Raw genomic sequence first — 18,057 nt, 5'->3', positions numbered from 1 at the left:
ACGCATAACATGAAACTTGCTGTCTTTACCCTTTGTAAGTGTACAGTTCAGCAGCAGTTAATAATATTCACGTGGGCATGCACCCAGTTCCCAAAGCCTTTTCATCTTAGAAAACTGAAGCTATAGCAGATCAACAACTCGGTGTTTTTCCCCTCCTTCCAGCTTCTGGCAGACACCCTTCTGTTTCCTATTTCTAAGAACTGGGCTACTCTACAGACCGCATATATGTAGAGTCATTCAGTCTTTGTTTATTACTGGCTTATTTCACTTAATGGAATGTCCTCAAACTTCATGCATATTGTAGCATGTGTCAGAATTTCCTTCCTTCTTGAGGCCGAATAATACTCCATTGTATGTGCATACCACATTTTGCTTATTCCTTCATCTGTCAGTGGATATTTGAGTTGCTCCTATCTCTTGGCTATTTTGAATAATGCTTCTATGGACGTAGGTGACCAATATCCTTTGAGATCCTACTCTCAATTGTTTTGGTATATACTCGGAAGTGGAGTTGCTAGATCACATGGTAATTCTATTTTTAATTTTTTGAGGAACCATCCTCCTCTTTCTACAGCAACTCTACCATTTTAAATTCCCATCACTAACAATCCTATTTTATGCATTATTATTTCTTTAATTTTGCTATGTTTCTTTCTCCCAAGTATACTAAACTTCTCAAAGGCAGGAACCCAATAATTTCTTGATTTTTCATTCCAATTAAAAGACCCACGCTAAAGAACAATGATTTGAATTTTATATCTAGAATTTAAGTTTTAGGTACCATCCATAGCCAGACAATAAGAGTAGCCTGTTATTTTATTTATTTATTTATTTTTTAGAGACAAGAGTTGGGGTATGTGGGTGGGCGGGCCAGAGGGAGAAGGAGAGAGAGGATCCCAGCACAAAGCCTGATTCAGGGCTCAATCCCACAACCATGAGATCGTGACCTGAGCTGAAACCACGAGTTAGACACTTAACCAACTGAGTCACCCAGGCACCCCGAGAGTAGCCTATTACTTTAATGGCATCAAGTATGTCTCAAAAATAGGAAAAATTCCAAATGATAATGGCTTTCCATAGCAAATTATATGAATGCAACCATTTTATTTATTTATTTATTAAAGATTCTATTTATTTATTTGACAGACAGAGATCACAAATAGGCAGAGAGGCAGGCAGAGAGAGAGAGGGGGAAGCAAGCTCCCTGCTGAGCAGAGAACCAGATGCGGGGCTCAATCCCAGGACCCTGAGACCACAACCCAAGCCTAAGGCAGAAGCTTAACCTACTGAGCCACCCAGGTGCCCCTGAGTGCAACCATTTTAAAGTGGATCGAAACACTCCTAAGCTAACCGTTACACATGAAGGGCAATGTGTGCAAACACATAGTGCAAAATTTACTCTCAAGTCTTATCAGAAAATGAGCAAAATTATCTGTCTTCAATGTGGCCACCGGTCCTAATTTGACCAAAGAAACATAATACTTGGAGTTCCATGGAGCAGACATCTCACATTTGATTATCTAAATATAATTATTTTATTTATTCTTTGAAGTATAGCTTTAAATATAGCACTTGTCCAGCTTGGAATTAGAGTTCCACATACTTCCCTTCAGTTAGAAATTAGGATGAAATGGAATATAGACCAGCTAGAAGAACAGTAATAACCTAAGGGCTGTTAAATTCTCCCACCAGGGAAATACTTAAAATAACCTTCATATGGGGCACCTCCTGCATGGCTCAGTCAGTTCCACGTCCCACTCTTGGTTTTGGCTCAGGTCACGATCTCAGGGTCTGAGAGAGAGCCCCACGCTGGGCTCCACGCTCAGCCCGGAGTCTGCTTGGGATTCTTTTTCTCCCTCCCTCTCTGTCCCTTACCCCCACTCTCAGCTTGTACTCTGTCTCTCTCAAATAACTAAGTAATATCTTTAAAAAAGAAATAACCTTAATGTATGAAGTAAGGAAGCTGGTCAGGAATCTTAACATCATTTGGGGTAAATTATTAATGATTTTGTGAATAAGGATGATGCTGAGCAGAGAACTGTAACCTTTCTCTTGGTGTTTTAGGTCGAGTACAAAGCTGACTACAACAGCTGGATGAAAGGTTGTGGCTGGGTACCTTTTGGGTCCTTAGAGATGGAAAAGGTGAAGAGAGCTTCAGATATCCTGAATGAGGTAAAGCCATCCCGTGTGCCACAGAGAGAGTTGGAATGTGATGTGTTAAAGCCCCAAACCATAGAAGTGCCTCCTTTTACTGCTTCATTCTCTAGCAGTTGTGGCTGAGAAAAAAGCACTTACCACAGGCATGAATTATCCAGGTAGATAAGCTTTACATCAGCAAAATCATTGATGTTAACCATTCATGAAAAAAATATTTTAAACAACTTTTTCAGGGTTTAATTTGCATACCACAAATTTCATGTATTTTAAGTGTACACCTTGGCAAGTTTTAATACATTCATATAGTTGTACAGTCATCACCATGATTGAATTATAAAATGCTGCTAGTATATCAGAGTTTTCTTGGAAAATTCCTGCTCCCATCTCCAATGCCGGGCAACCAGAGATCTGCTTTCTGTCTCTATAGTTGTACTTTTCTAGAACTTTCTTTTGCATCAGACTTCCATCACTTAGCACCATGTTTCTGAGGCTCATCTATATATCTGCCTGTGTCTGCAATTCATTCCTCATTATTGCTGAGTTAGTGTTCCTTTGTAGCTGTATTGCATTTTGGTTGTCCAGTTGGTGAACATGCAGATTCTTTACACTTTCTGGTTTTATGAATAATGCATATAATGAATATTACGGAAATTTTCCTTAAAGTATTTTACCCTGTGTCCTATTCTGGATGACCTTGAAGTAGTCTATAAGTTATTATTGAGTCTGAGAAAAAGGAGTGATGACCTTGCACTCTTTACGAAGCCAGGTTCTGTCCCTTCTTCAACAGTGGAACATTCCCACTGCTGTCAGGTGAATCCATCATCAAGGTCGTCAGTCTGTATAAAGAAGGGACAGAGGTGCTGAGTGAGGGTTGTCTTCACACTCAAGTTTCTCTTATTCTGTGCTTTTCCTTCCTTTCGGTGAGCAACATTTTATCCCAGAGGTTTTTCATGAAAGTTCTTTTGGGTTGGTGGTTTTCAGAAGTCTGAAGTTGAGTGATGCTTCTTCATACACAGAGCGGAATGTATAACATGCACAAAGGAAGAAGACTGGGAGAGTAGATGGAGAAGGATCTAGAAATGTAGCTAGAAGTTAACAGCTTCCTGTTGGAACACCTTCCATTGTCCTCTCTCCTGTAGCTCCTCATCGCTTTAGTGATGACCTGTGTACTGACCACACAGAGGCTATAGAACAAGAGTCCTCCCTTTCTTATGGGAACCCCTAGCTGTTGCCCTAATTCCTCGGTCCCTCCTCCCTCAACCAGAGAGCCTCTTTATTTTAGTTCGAGCAACAGCCACCTGAGAGCCTGTTAGTGTCACGCAAAAGACACTCCAAATATCCTCCCATGCCTTTCTGGTAATCCTTTAGTAAACTTTGTGTTGTTTCTGGGTTCTGTTTAGCAGAGAGTACCCTCTTTCATTTCACAAGCAAGGAATTGTCTGGTTTCTGCAAGTTGTATTGGTCTGTTCTGCCCCAGACCATCCCAAATTAAGCCAATTTTTTAAACACCGGCTTTTGTATTGTATTCATTGTTTCCCCCAAGCCAACCAAGAACCGAGTATTTTTATATTTTAAAATCCAGAAAATTCCTTATCCCTCCAAAGTAAATTTCAAGGATTTTTATGTATTAGCCTTCATGAAAGTAATATTCTTGTTTCTCTTGTTTTAATTCACCAAACAGAAAAAATACCGCCAACATCCGGACACTCTCAAGTTTACCTCGATTGAAGATGCCCCGATCATAGTGCAGTCGAAAATCAACCAGGCCCAGAGAAGTGACGTAAGTATTCACCCTATCTGTATTTTAATACATTTAACTCATACCGATATGTCTGTATTCTAAACATGCTGATTACCTGCAGTTCTTACACAGTCTGAAGAGACCCAGTTACATGAGCAACTGTGTACCTCTCCCAGAGGCTCATTAGTAAACACACCTCATTCCAGTCTTTTGAGTATTATGTATGCTGTGCTGACTGTCCTTTCAGCCATTTAATGTCGCTTCCCAAGGAGGAGGTCAGGGGCTTCTCCTGATGACAAGAAACACTACAAGCCCATTTCTAGGAAAGACCAGGAAAATGAATACAGACAACACACCTTACAGAGGAGTTACACTGTAAGAGCTAAGACATGAATCACGTAGAGTAAAAACCACCGTAGGTCTTGTCTGTCACCCACAGATGGTTCGCGTATCCCACCCGATCAGCCTTCTCTGTGCTCAGGAAAGTGTCTGTAGGTTAACATCTTTATCAGGTCATCTCCCTGGGCTAACTTCTGTGAGGTGCTCTTACTGGAGGTCAGAGCTTCCTAGCGCATGCCGAGGGACCTTGACCAAAGCTGAACTGGTACGAGGTTAAGATCCTGAGCATTGCCTAGGAGACCTTGAAGGCCTACAGATTTTTGCAGGTGAATGTGGAAATGACCCAGAGAACATCTTTCATGAAAAGCACCGCTGTGCCATGTGATCTGTTCCGAGATGATTTTTCTGTATCCTTAAATCCTTTCCCCTACTTGTTGGTTCATCCATTTCTTTTCATCTTTCAGGTTGCCTACAAAGCCAAAGGAGAAGAAATTCTTCACAAATACAGCCTGCCAGCGGACCTGCCCCAGTTCATCCAGGCTAAAGTTAATGCCTACAATATCAGTGAGGTGTGCCCATGAGCTCGGCTACTGATTGTGTATGAAGCCTTTTCCAAATGGGCCTTGGTTATATTCGGATGACTTTTTTCTTTCAGAATATGTACAAAACAGACTTGAAAGATTTGAGCAAGAAGGGATATGACCTGAGGTCAGACGCAATTCCCATCAGAGCTGCCAAAGCTGCCAGGCAGGCGGCAAGTGACGTAAGTCCTTCCGATGGTTGCCGGTGTGTAACTAGAACATGTGGGCAGGGGTAGACCTGTTGTCCAGAAGTCATCACATCTGCTGTCCCCAGCTGGAAATGAGTCCTGCTGAAAACTATTTAGAAAGGAAAATTCCCTAACCAGTTCTGAATTTTCCTGGGGGGTAAGGATTTGTGGAACCTTTACTCACCTCATTCTATTGAGGCGCCCAAAATTAAAGGTCTCCTCCGTATTTCTGCACAAATTCACATTATTCCTTTTGTAGAAATAAACAAATCACTCACTATTTAAGTCTTAATAGACTCCTGCTAGTAAGATTTCGACTCCAAACTTGCTTAATTTATATGAATTCCGTCTTTCCCCTTTTTTTTTTTTTTTTACTTCATTGCTTCCAGAGATGGGTGAATTGGCCCTAAGGTTCATAGCAGTTGTTAGGTTCCATGAAAGTTAGAAATTTTGTTTGTCTTTGTTTCTTTTCCTTATCTCACTTTAACCCAGCCGCAAACTAGTTACTTTCCTCTCTGAGATTCAAATCAAATTGACTCAAGCCCCCACCTGTCGACCTCAAGAAAGTGGGATACCCTCCCCCCCTACTTGTTGCAGATATTTTAAGGTTTATTGTCTTTCCATCACCTCCGGCTCCTGGTTTGCCCACCGTGATTTTGCTCTAGCTCACCTGAACTCTCATGCCCTGGACCCCCTTGTTTTTCTGGTCTGCATGATCCAGAGATGGAACACAGCCCTGTCTTTTGGTTCCCCTAAGTCCCAAACACAACTTCATTGATTGTTTGAAGTGAAGTTGACATTGCACTGATGTAAATAAATTACAGCTGAATTATAAAAGCCCTACCATCCAAAATTCCTTACCCATTCCCTTTCTCTGTGGGTGCTGTCCTCCAGCTCCTCCCCACCCCTACACATACACAAACCTTCCTTCACATCTCTGCTTCTCAGTTTCCCATGCTTCTTCCCAGATCTCCCCAAGCAAGGTCAGTTCTTTTCACTTTATTACTCAGAACCAATTCGTGTTTACATACAACTGGCTCTGGGCTCCCTTTGAGTATCCAAAGACTCATTAACCTTCTTCTCCCGCTCACATAGGCAGTTATTTGGGGTCTCCTGTAGCAGCACAATATAACTGGTAAAGATTGCAGAATGTTTATCTTTTCATTTGTCTCTACAAGGAACTGAACTCTACCTTGTCACAGACTTGATTTTTGGCCGTGCTCCCACCCCAACCTCTCTCAGGTGGCCAAAGCAGTGACAGCCAATCATATGGGCTCTCTGTAACATTTTAATTTTACCAGGCTGCATTTCAGACTGTATACAAATGAATATCTAATTGTTTGATTATTGAAGTAATTTCTGGGAAGCTCAATGCTTTAGGTCATAGCCTCATTGTTTAGTAAAATCTTCATAACTACATTGTAAGATCTGCCCACTTTCCTTTCCCATAGGTTCAGTACAAAAAAGATTATGAAAAAGCCAAAGGGAAAATGGTTGGCTTCCAGAGTCTCCAAGATGATCCTAAACTGGTTCACTCTATGAATGTGGCTAAGCTACAATCAGACCGAGAGTATAAAAAAGACTACGAGAAGACAAAAACAAAATACAACACACCCCATGATATGTTCGACGTTGTGGCAGCCAAGAAAGCACAGGATGTTGCCAGCAATGTGAACTATAAGCATCAGCTCCATCACTACACCTATCTGCCTGATGCCATGGACCTGGAGTTGTCGAAAAATATGATGCACATACAGAGTGATGTAAGTGACACGTACTCCCCTAGACAATCCCTACTCCAGGGTCAGAACCTACGTGAGAACTCACTGCTGGAGGCACTTACTCCTCTTTTGTCCCTTTGCTGTAGAACGCTTATAAGGAAGACTACAACACCTGGATGAAAGGCATAGGCTGGATACCTATTGGCAGTCTGGAGGTAGAAAAAGTTAAGAAAGCGGGTGATGCCCTGAATGAAAAGAAGTACAGGCAACACCCAGACACCCTCAAATTTACCAGCATCGTTGACTCCCCAGTGATGGTCCAGGCGAAACAGAACACAAAGCAAGTTAGTGATGTAAGTACAAGAGAGGGGGGCGAAGAACGGAGGGAGGTTTTAACGAGATAAATAGCAGCTCAAAATTTTTGTTCTTCTGAGCCACTAATTTTCCTTTTACTTTATTTAATTGAAAATAATAGTTATTTTTAGTTATATATATTTACATTTACTTATTATTTTAATAATACAATAAATACAATTATTTTTAGTTTGGGGGCCCCTGAGTGGCTCAGTTGGTTAAGTGTCTGACTCTTGATCTCATCTCAAGTCTTAATCTCAGAGTTGAGAATTTCAAGCCCTATGTTGGATTCCATGCTGGGTGTGGAGCTTACTTCAAAACAAAACAAAGCAAAACTATACACAGACCACAACAATTATTTTCAGTTTGCTCACTACCGTTTTCTTTTTCTTTTATCTTGCTATTTATTTTCATTTTTAAGATGTCTTCCTTTTTAGCTACCTTTGAAATACTCTGGATAAACTTGTGATGTTTATCCACTTTCATACTACACATGTGCGTGCACATGCAAAATTTAGACTTAAGTTCCAGACACTTTTATTTTTTTTAAGATTTTATTTATTTATTTGACAGAGATCATAAGTAGGCAGAGAGGCAGGCGGGGCAGGGGTGGCGGGGAAGCAGGCTCCCTGCTGAGCAGAGAACCTGCTGCGGGCTAGATCCCAGCACTCTGAGATCATGACCTGAGCCGAAGGCAGAGACTTTAACCCACTGAGCCACCCAGGCACCCCAAATTCCAGACACTTTTAAGTAGCAAATTCATCACACTCAATTCTATATTAAGTTGCTTATATTTGCTTTTCATATATAAAATACTAATACTGGGAAATAATTCACATGAATATGTGGTTTTACTTCTCAAAACTCATCATACACCAATATTATAGAAGCTTTTAAAAATTTAAGTCTTGGAGATTAGTATGTTTTTTGCCTGCCTGTCCATGAATGGTGTATACGACCTGGCTAAAGTCAGATCAAAGGAAAGTTTAGTGTATAGAAGAATTAAAGGGACATGGAAAGCATTCATTTATTAATTCATTGAATGAACATTTTTGAACACCCTCCCTGTGCCCGGCATTGTATCATATTCTGAAGGTATAAAGATGATGCAGACGGGGATTAGTGACTTGTAGGATACAACAAGGTTATAAGAGTATGAGACAAAGGCATGGATAGAACCAGAACATTGCCATACCAAGAGGTGAATGCTACAGGAGAGGTATGTGCCAAGTATAAGCCAAGAAGGTAACCACACACCAGGGCTTCCCAGGCAAATAGGCAAGGGTACATTCTTGGCGTGAAAAAAACATAATGACTGAGAAGAGGTAATGAATGGAAAGACAATGAAAGGCTTGGGATTGTTACCTGATCATTGAGGGTCTTGTGTGCCCGCTTGTACTTTGGACCTTGTGGGCTAGGTAATGGGAGGTATTGAAGATTTGGTCCATGGAGTTGCATTATCGGGTCTGTGTTCTAAAAGACAGCTCTGACAAGGAGTACTGAGACTGCATTGGTGAGGGGAGAGATTGGAGCTAAGAAGATAGATTAAAAGCTGCTACAGAAATCCAGCAGAAGCCTCATTTGGAGTTCAACTGAGTCAGTAGCAATGGCAAAGGAGATGTGTAGAAGGTAGACTGGATGAGATTCTGTGAATGCTTAGCTATGGTTTCTAAAGGCAGTAAGGAAGTAAAGATAGCTCTTGGGTGCCTAGAAGAAATTTTTTTAGTATTGGAGGATTCAAATAGGTATCAGCCTCCTTAGACTTTGTGATACATACATAGCAGTTTATGTGTGATATCCCACATAAACGTGCCTGAGGGCTTCCATGATCAATGATAGTCGAGACATTGGAAAGCTACTTGTGATTCCAGTTGTATTGTTGACTTTAGAAATTAAGCAATTTCCTTCTTTTCTATTACCAAGAGGAGGATACAATACAAGTTCTATATCATGCACCTAGATGTCTTTCTGACATCTGTAAAAGGATAAAATAGGGTAAATATGAAATGGTAAACCTTTTAAGTACACTAGGTTTACAAATAAGGGTCTTCATATTATGAGGAGATTATTATATGGTTTAACTGTTAGAATTATAACTGGAAAGTTTTTAGCAGAAGTGAAAGACTCATTCTAAATGCCATTTTCTGGGAATCAAAAACCAAAAAACAAGACTTTAAGAACTGTTGACTCTACTAGCAAAGACCGGATTCTGCTGGCTTTGGTGAATTCCGTTCATTCAAGTTAGGGTTGCACATTTGAACTTATTTTCCATTCATCTCTAGCAGTCAAAGGTCTCTGTTTTCTATTTTTCTCTCTGTTTTAATATAGAATTTTAGGTCTTTCTAAAGATAACACAATGCTTGAGTTCTTTAAAAACGGGAAAATACCTCTGGTGGTTTTTTAAAAAATATTTTATTTATTTGACAGAGAGAGAGTGAGCAAGAGCACTTGAGCACAAGAAGGGGGAGGGGCAGAGGGAGAGAGAGAAGTAGGCTGCCCCGCTGAACAGGGAGCCCAATGCATGGCTCAATCCTAGGACCCTGGGATCATGACCTGAGCCAAAGGCAGACATTTAACTGACTGAGCCGCCCTGACACCCCTGCTTTGACGATTCTTAACAATAGAAATAGTGGGGGAATAGGGTGCTAGGGAATAGCTCCTTTAAATGAGCAGTTAAAACTTTTTCCCTTTTCTTGCTATCTGTAATGCATTTTAATTTTGTGATTCTGTGTTGCAGATCTTATACAAAGCTAAAGGGGAAGATGTGAAGCATAAATACACTATGAGTCCTGATCTTCCTCAGTTTCTCCAGGCCAAATGCAATGCTTACAATATAAGTGATGTGAGTAGGGTTTTTGACGGGGTGTGAAGTCCAGACATGATGGCACAACAGTAGAATTTCAGAACAGGATGGTGCCTTGATAATTACTTAGGTCAGTTTCCCACACACCTCGTGTGAAGCCTATCCCATGATGAGGGCCCTCTGCCCGATAAGTCAGCCTTTTCAAGGGTGGGACAACTCAAAAGGATATAACATTTTCCCTTATGAGGAGCCCAACATCTATTCCTCTGACACTTTGATTTAGTTTTCCTAGTTTTGCAAGTGGAGGAAGATGATCCTGCAGCAAGATAAGAATTAACGAAATCCTTTCATTACAACAAACCTGACATTTCTGAAGCTTGCTCCAGGTCTTCCCTTGACCTTCCTTTCGGAAGAGTAGACAACTTCATTTTCTCTAGTTGGTCCCTACACACCATGGTTTCCAGAACCTTTATTCCACTCCTCTAGATCCACTCCAGTTTCGCTTTGGGTGAATAATTGGTGCAGTGTCCTATAATTTCATGCTGCACAAAGTGTGACATTTGCTAATGTGACTTCCTGAAGCAGAATGGACTGTAGGAGATTCCTTTAGCTTGTATCTAGAAAAGAACAAAACAATCCCCGCAATTTAAGAATCACTTTAGCTGATTAACGCACAGTATGCTGACATCCTTTTCCTCTCTACATCGCAGGTCTGTTATAAACGGGACTGGCATGATTTAATAGCCAAGGGCAACAATGTGCTGGGGGATGCGATTCCCATCGCTGCGGCCAAAGCATCCAGAAACATCGCCAGTGACGTGAGTACAAATTTTAGGTGAAATGTTGGGTGATTGCCTGCTTTAAAAGTAATCAAATGTGTGCTGGCCTAAATGATACCACGTTGAAAACAATATGTTGAATTAATGACATTGAAATTCTCCACAAAATGTTTTGAAAACCTGTCACTTTTTCAGCATTCCGTGATTCTTTGCAGTTGACCCCACTTGGTGGAGCTGTCATAAATCTGACAGCCGCTTTCTCCCCTGATTCATAGGCCAAATTACCTTTACTGACACATTTCCCTGACAGCCCACATTTATTTTCAGTGAGAACACCCTAACTGACACTAACACTTTAAGTTCAAATGACTGCCTACATTATGATGGTATTAAGAAGATTGAAAAGAAAAAAAAAAAGATTGAAAAGGTGTTAGATAAAATGTAAAGATTTTATAAACCAAATGGGAAAAGGCCCATTTTTCTTGAACATAATTTTGTGTATGTAAATCGATGTCCATGTCATTTGTATTAGGAAAAGTAATGCACTTATACTTTTTCCCGTCATTGAAGATCCAAAATTTCAAAAAGCACGCATGCCTGGTAGGCTTCGCTGCCGCGCACTATTCTGGGGGCTACAATCACGGTTGGAGAAAAGAAAGAAACCACCCGTGTGTACAGACCACATGGGAGCTAAGGGTGTAAGAATTCTACAGCTTTCCTTATTAGGATGCCACGGAAAATGTGTTCCTCAAAGATTTGCGCACCACTGTGAAGTAAATTTCTAGCTTAAGGACTAAGTGCAAGTCTAAAGTGTGACATTATCTTTTTTTTTTTTTTTTTCTGCCTCAGACCTTGAGCAGAGCTTTTTCTAACATGCCCAGAAGTGTCTTGATAGTCCTTCTGCCTGCGAAATTCTTGTTTACAAATCAGTGCACAAACGACAGGAGCAGCGTGTCTGCAGAGTTTAAGTGGATTTGAGTTCTCTTGCATAAAAATTAAGGTTTTGTCCTGTTACCTACCGTCTAACTCCATCTACACCCCACCGCCAGTTCCAGCAGCGAGAGACCTTGGGCTGCAGGGCCTGAACCGTGCCGTTTTTACTGGGCGGGGGAAGCTCACAGCCAGCCCCGCCCTGCATCGGCTCCTGAGTTCCGCTGCAGCTGCTTCAGCAGCGAGCTTGGAAAGTAGCTGCTAAGAAATGCGTGGGGAGGGTCTACATATCTGTGCAGCATCTAATTTGATGCCACCTAGAAAGAAGGGGAGTTTTGTTTTAACCTTATCCCATCAGCCTGAGACAACACAGTAGTTTCCCACCCCCTACCCCAAGGACACCGAGTGTGAACTTGCATGTAGACCTTTCGAGTGTCATCTGCATCTGTTGCAGACATTATCACCCAGCCAATGGGAACGCAAATGGAAGATTTTCTCAAATTATTTCTGATGTTCTGTGACGTATGATGACGTACTGTGGTGGTAATAACATATTGGATTGGGAAAATTCACATCCCAGGAAACCAAGAGGTTTCCTTTCCTTTGGAGTGTGTCTTATTTATATTAAGCATGAAAATTCAGATGGCTTTAAGTAAGGTTCTATATGCAAATGCATTTGTAGGATTTAGAGTAAAGAAAGAAACTGGTCCTGAATTTATCATGATACCCATTTGTGATCCGGCAGTGTTGGAAATAAATGTTTTCACTCTGAACTTTCTGGGGCACATGGGAGTGGGTGCGTTTGCATTTGTTTTTTGCATTTCTTGTACAGTCTTCCAGAAAGCGACGATGTTTTAAGTTGCCTTGCATGTGAATATACTTGCTACACCTAATGTTATAAGTGCCTAGGACTTTGCTAACCAAATTTTGCCTTTGCAGTATAAATACAAGGAAGCTTATGAGAAGTCAAAGGGGAAGCATGTGGGTTTCAGAAGCCTCCAGGATGATCCCAAGCTGGTCCATTACATGAATGTGGCAAAGTTGCAGTCAGATCGTGAGTACAAGAAGAACTATGAGAACACCAAAACCAGCTACCATACCCCAGGGGACATGGTTAGCATTACTGCTGCAAAGTCGGCCCAGGATGTTGTCACCAACGTCAACTACAAACAGCCCATACACCATTACACGTACCTACCTGATGCCATGAGTCTCGAGCATACCAGGAATGTGAATCAGATTCAGAGTGATGTGAGTATATATAATCTAACAGACACACAAATGTTGGTACTTAAGGGATTATCATTTCTTCCTGTTTTAGTAGACTTCACAATACAGGAAGATATTTGAAAAATGCACTTTAAAATAAACAGTCATTATTGAAAGACTAACAGAGGCCTGGTAGACGAGCTGTGTTTTTGCTGGCTTTCTGTGCTCCTACTGTAATCATTGATACTGTCTTTATGAACTTGTGGATCAAAGATAAAACTACATTCCATCAAGTGTATAAACCCTTGGTTCTCTGCAAGAGGAAGTAGCTGCTCTTGGCAGGCCTGCTCTAATGGTGATATGTATAATGCAAAATAGTATTCTCTCTTCTTTCTGAATTCAGGAAAGTTTTTTTTCTTTTTTAACTAAAAATCACACTCTGAAGCATGTTAATCTATGTGATGAGTCGTCTAGAATGAACCGGGGAAGCTTTGTGATTGCAGCGTGATTCACGGAGAGCTGCACAGGGAGGCTGTTTAATATTCAGGGCATTTCCTTCTGCAGGAACCAGATTTCTGCAAGAATCATCCTCTGTGAGGGAATATACGGTGTTCATTTATTATTGCTCAACGAAGGTGTCTGTCCCCAGCTGAGATCACGAATAGCCTAGGCGGACAGGATGGGTGAAATTCAAAATTATGGGGTTTTCAGTGAAATCAAAAAGAAAGCCCAATTTATTGTCAAAAGAGACAAAAATTTTTTTTAGCATTAGCCGTGGAAATATGTGGCCTAGATTCCCTCTGTGTTGTATAATGCACTCTAACAACAGAACTTTTTCTTATTACCAAATTCTGGGTAAGAAGCTCAGTGGCATACATGGTGAAAGTCTTCCTCTCAGACATGAGCATGCTGGAAGGGTTGCTATTCGTTTCCTCTGGGCAGAATTGCAGATTTCAGAGACACCCTTTGAGTATTCTGCAGGCTATCTCCTCATACGAGATTACTCTCTTACAGAACGTGTATAAAGACGAGTATAACAACTTCTTCAAGGGCATTGGATGGATCCCTATTGGTTCTCTGGAGGTTGAAAAGGTCAAGAAAGCAGGTGATGCTTTAAATGAGAAGAAGTATCGACAGCATCCCGATACCATCAAGTTCACAAGTGTGCCCGATTCCATGGGCATGGTTTTGGCTCAGCAGAACACAAAGCAGCTAAGCGATGTAAGTGGTTTCCCTTCAGAAGGGTTTATCCAGGGGCGCCTGGGATTATCTGTGGATTTTATTTCTCAGACCAGACTCTGTTGGCACATTATCATGGATATCCAGCGGCGCCAGGCAGCTTGGTCTGTTAGGCAGCGGACTCTTGATTTTGGCTTAGGTCATGATCTCGGGGTCCTGGGATTGGGCCCTGTGTTGGGCTCTGCACTTGGCAAGGAGATGGCTTGAGGATTCTCTCTTCTCGTCTCTCTGTGCCCCTATCCCCACTCACATGTGTGCGTGCACTCTCTCTCAAATAAATAAATTTTTAAAAAGCGTTTATCCATGAGTAACCCCCATTCCACCATCCTTCTTAATTCAACATGTGAACGTGCATCTGTGTTAGCGTATCAACTGCTTTCAGGGATATAATAGAGAGGTCTTACTTTTGAAACAGCATGGAACTTGAACAAAGAGTGTAGAGGGGAGAGGAGGAGGATTTTCCAAATTTGCTTTATTTTCCAAATGTAGAGAATCTGTGCTATTTACAAGCAGACCCCTATCATTATACACATGAAATGAAATGAAATGATTACTGTTATCATCTGTGATTCCACCTGAATTGTAAACCAAGCTATTCATTCCTCTGAGTTGCAACAGTTCTACCTAGCTGCAAGGGGAGAAGGCGTAATGTCCTAATCCTCTTGCGTAAGAGCTTGATGTTCTGAAAGGCAAGCCAGAGAGAGGCCTCTGGGGAGGAGGGAAGAGTTGACTTTCAGAGTCAGCTGAGCCTCATTCCAGAGCCCAGGTCTATCTGGACCCTTATTCTTAGCCAGAGCCTAATTACAATGCTCAGTGCTTTCCCTTATTGGGTAATTTCAGAGTTCCACTAAAATACCTCCACCAGAAAGAGAGCAGGAGGTAAAAAGCAAAGAAAAGAAGAGGTTGTGTGTTTTTAGCCCCAGATATTGGAAGGTACTTGGCTCAGATTTGAGAATTACCCATGGATTTTCTTTCTCAGGCCGGTCTCTGTTGTCACATTACCACAGGTATTTTGAGATGAGCTCTATTGTAGTAGTAATGAATATGGAGACTCTTTTGATTTCTTTTGTTCTCGCCTTGGTTTTCCAGTTAGCTAGGAGAATGGGACATTCACCCATTGTCTACCCCATCCCAACAAACGCCATCAACATCTACCCAGTGACTCCTGCCAGAAACCTGAATGTCATTGCTGGTGCCTCCCTGCGTGGTCCCCGCATCAGGGCACCTCGGTCTCTCCCAGCGTCCCGTGGGTCACTTGCATGTCATTAAGCTGCGGCAGTTGGTTAGGGCTTCCCTGTCTCTCATGGGGACAACTGTAGTAAGCTGGTATCTGGCCTCCCTGCCTGGGGTCTCCCGTGACAACTGGAAGAACTATCTTAAAACATGAATCACAGCTCTCTTAAAACCTTTTAGTAACTTCTCCGTGAACTTAAAAGCTAAACTTGTTACCGTGGCTGAAAAGACCCTCGGCTCTGTGGCCCTGCTCCCCGTCCTAATTCTCCTCTTCGGCACACTTCAGCCCCGTGACACAGGCTGCGTTCCGTCACTCATGCTGGCCTTGCCCTTTCCAGACTTAGGGCCCCAAGTGCTCTGCTTCGGCCTGGACCCCTCTCTCCTCTTCAAGGCTGCGCCTAAAGGCTATCTCCTTAGAGAGCCTTTGCTGACCACCCTTGTTTCTTTCCCAAAGTTGTTCTATTTACAACACATCACACATTCTAGCTCTATCTTATAGTTTATATTTTTATTTTCTGTCTCCTCGACTGTCCTGTATCCTTTAAGAGGCCCTGTCTGCCTTTGTCAACACTTCACAGGCAGAAACCTATCCCCCTAGCTGGCCCATAGAGCTGTCCAATAAATACTGGTGGAATGAGCTAGTGGATATGTCTGCTAACACCCTGCCGTATAGTACTATAGGTATATGGCTTGGATATGGAAAAACACAAATGATAACCTTCCTTTTTAAAGGGGTGTGTATTGATAAAACTGACATTATGTCAGCTAATGACTCTTGCATTCTGCCTCCTTTGTTTTAGTTGAACTACAAGGTGGAGGGGGAGAAACTGAAGCACAAGTACACTATGGACCCTGAACTGCCTCAGTTTATTCAGGCCAAGGTCAACGCCCTCAACATAAGTGATGTGAGTATTTGGGCTGGTACATGTCTAATATTGCTAACACGGGCCTCTTCTTTCCAGTTCTGTATAACTCTAGCAGCGAGAATTTTAAGGGAGCAAACTGGGTGTGGATCTTTTGAGTCTCTGTTCAAGGAGGTCGTTGAGAAGACATGACCGCTGGTTAACCTGTGAGCTAGGCCCGGGAGAGGCTCCTCACCCCTTCCGCGGCCCTTGGGATGCACACTCTGCCCACCGTTCCCACAGTGGGAACCATCTTCAGGGACGCAGCCTTGCTAGAGCAGTATGCTGTTGAGATCATCTGAGTGGTAGATGTGACTAAATTCAGTTAAGGCCTCTGTATAAACTTCTAAGATTGTGGTGGGCAGATGAGGAGAGCTTGTCTTGTGGCTGCCCAAGACAAGCCTTGTATGTAAGTTCTCTTGTTTATTAAACCTGCCACCTACCAATCTGTGGGCTCCCTCTTTGTTCAGTTTCGTCTTGCCCTCCATGTGCAGGCCGATTTTTGAATCAACGGTCTAAAGACTGGCCCATTATCATGGAATATGGGACTAGAAGTCACCATCAACTTTCATTTGATACAGCCTATTCCAAACTGTGGACTGTGACTCATTAGTGGGTTTTAAAATTAATCTAGTAGGTGATATTGCACTTTTTAAAAAGTGAAACAAAATGAGATACACAAGATTGGAAAGTACAGTAGTGAACAGTCTGTAATAAGGACAAATATTGCTTTATAATCTTGTTTCAGTTATTAAAACTTATATGAAAGTTTATTGTAATTTTCTTGAGAAACTCTTTTTTTGCATGTAACGAGCCTCTTGGGTAGTCTAGTACATAATTGGTGATGATCTTTAAATTCACTATTATGAATTTTTACTTTTTGCTTTAAAAAAAAGTTGGTAAATTCTAATTTAAAAACATAATCAAACCTGGATAAAATCATTCATTTCTTAAAAGATGATATAGTCATTTTTCCTATCATTTTAGGCTCTCTTTTATCTCCAAATAAACATTTTTGTACTCATTTCTATGCTTTTGTTTTACTTAAAAACTTTCCCTGCTTTCCTAAGTAATATTTAAACATTAGAGTAATTAAATCTGGGTAGTACTGAATTTCTTATTTTAGTTTTCATACCTTTCCATGAGTATTAATTGTTTCATCACAAAAAGTATAAGAAAATTAAAGTATTCCATGTTTAGAAAAAAAGCTTGAAAATATAGAAATGTGTTCAAGTAGAATAATAAAATAATAAAATACTCTTTCCTTTTTCCAAGTCTCATTATAAAGCAGATTGGAAGAAGACTCTTGCTAAGGGCTATGATTTGAGACCAGATGCTATTCCAATTGTTGCTGCAAAAAGTTCAAGGAATATTGCTAGTGATGTAAGTATAATTTGAAAGTAGAAAACTTTTCTTCTCTATATTTTTAAAATCTCTACATGGTATGCGAGCCTGTGAGCTGTATTAGGAAATAAATAAATTGTAATATAAAAATATTTCCCAACAGCATAAGTGCCAATGACTTCCTCATATTACTTCACTTTAAAATCTTTAGAAATTCAATACAGTTGCTGCAAAGAAAAAAATTCTTTGTTTTAAATCGTGAAGTAGTTGGAACTATCATTGGTATCATTCTTATGAACTTGGAAACTGCTTTTTATTTGGATTTTCTCAAGAAAAAAAGCCTTGACACACTAAAATGTCACTATATTTTTAAAAAGGCTCCAAGTTTTTAAAAGAATACAATTTTTTAATATAATTTTCACAAAGAAAAAATCTGGTAAAATAGGAAAACCAGGAAGAATTATAGATTAAATGATAGGATTTTAGCTACTTACCTACTTACTTAATTACTTTCTATAAATTAAGTTTTATTTTCAT

General features: G+C 40.9%; 1 protein-coding gene across 1 annotated transcript in view; it reads left to right on the top strand.

Moving 5' to 3' along the window:
* Positions 1–18,057, top strand: part of LOC111149725 (nebulin) — a 201,455-nt gene that overhangs the window by 35,586 nt on the left and 147,812 nt on the right. The window contains exons 20-31 of the mRNA XM_022507000.1: positions 2,065–2,172; positions 3,839–3,937; positions 4,702–4,806; positions 4,893–5,000; positions 6,458–6,769; positions 6,874–7,080; positions 9,819–9,923; positions 10,595–10,702; positions 12,533–12,844; positions 13,817–14,023; positions 16,075–16,179; positions 17,452–17,559. Of these exons, the coding sequence (XP_022362708.1) occupies positions 2,065–2,172; positions 3,839–3,937; positions 4,702–4,806; positions 4,893–5,000; positions 6,458–6,769; positions 6,874–7,080; positions 9,819–9,923; positions 10,595–10,702; positions 12,533–12,844; positions 13,817–14,023; positions 16,075–16,179; positions 17,452–17,559 (1,884 nt within the window). The remainder of the gene's footprint in view (positions 1–2,064; positions 2,173–3,838; positions 3,938–4,701; positions 4,807–4,892; positions 5,001–6,457; positions 6,770–6,873; positions 7,081–9,818; positions 9,924–10,594; positions 10,703–12,532; positions 12,845–13,816; positions 14,024–16,074; positions 16,180–17,451; positions 17,560–18,057) is intronic.

This window comes from Enhydra lutris, unplaced genomic scaffold, assembly GCF_002288905.1.
Source record: "Enhydra lutris kenyoni isolate GAN:26980312 unplaced genomic scaffold, ASM228890v2 scaffoldscaffold1, whole genome shotgun sequence".
Classification (NCBI taxonomy): domain Eukaryota; kingdom Metazoa; phylum Chordata; class Mammalia; order Carnivora; family Mustelidae; genus Enhydra; species Enhydra lutris.
This window is presented reverse-complemented; position numbering and strand designations above follow the sequence as displayed.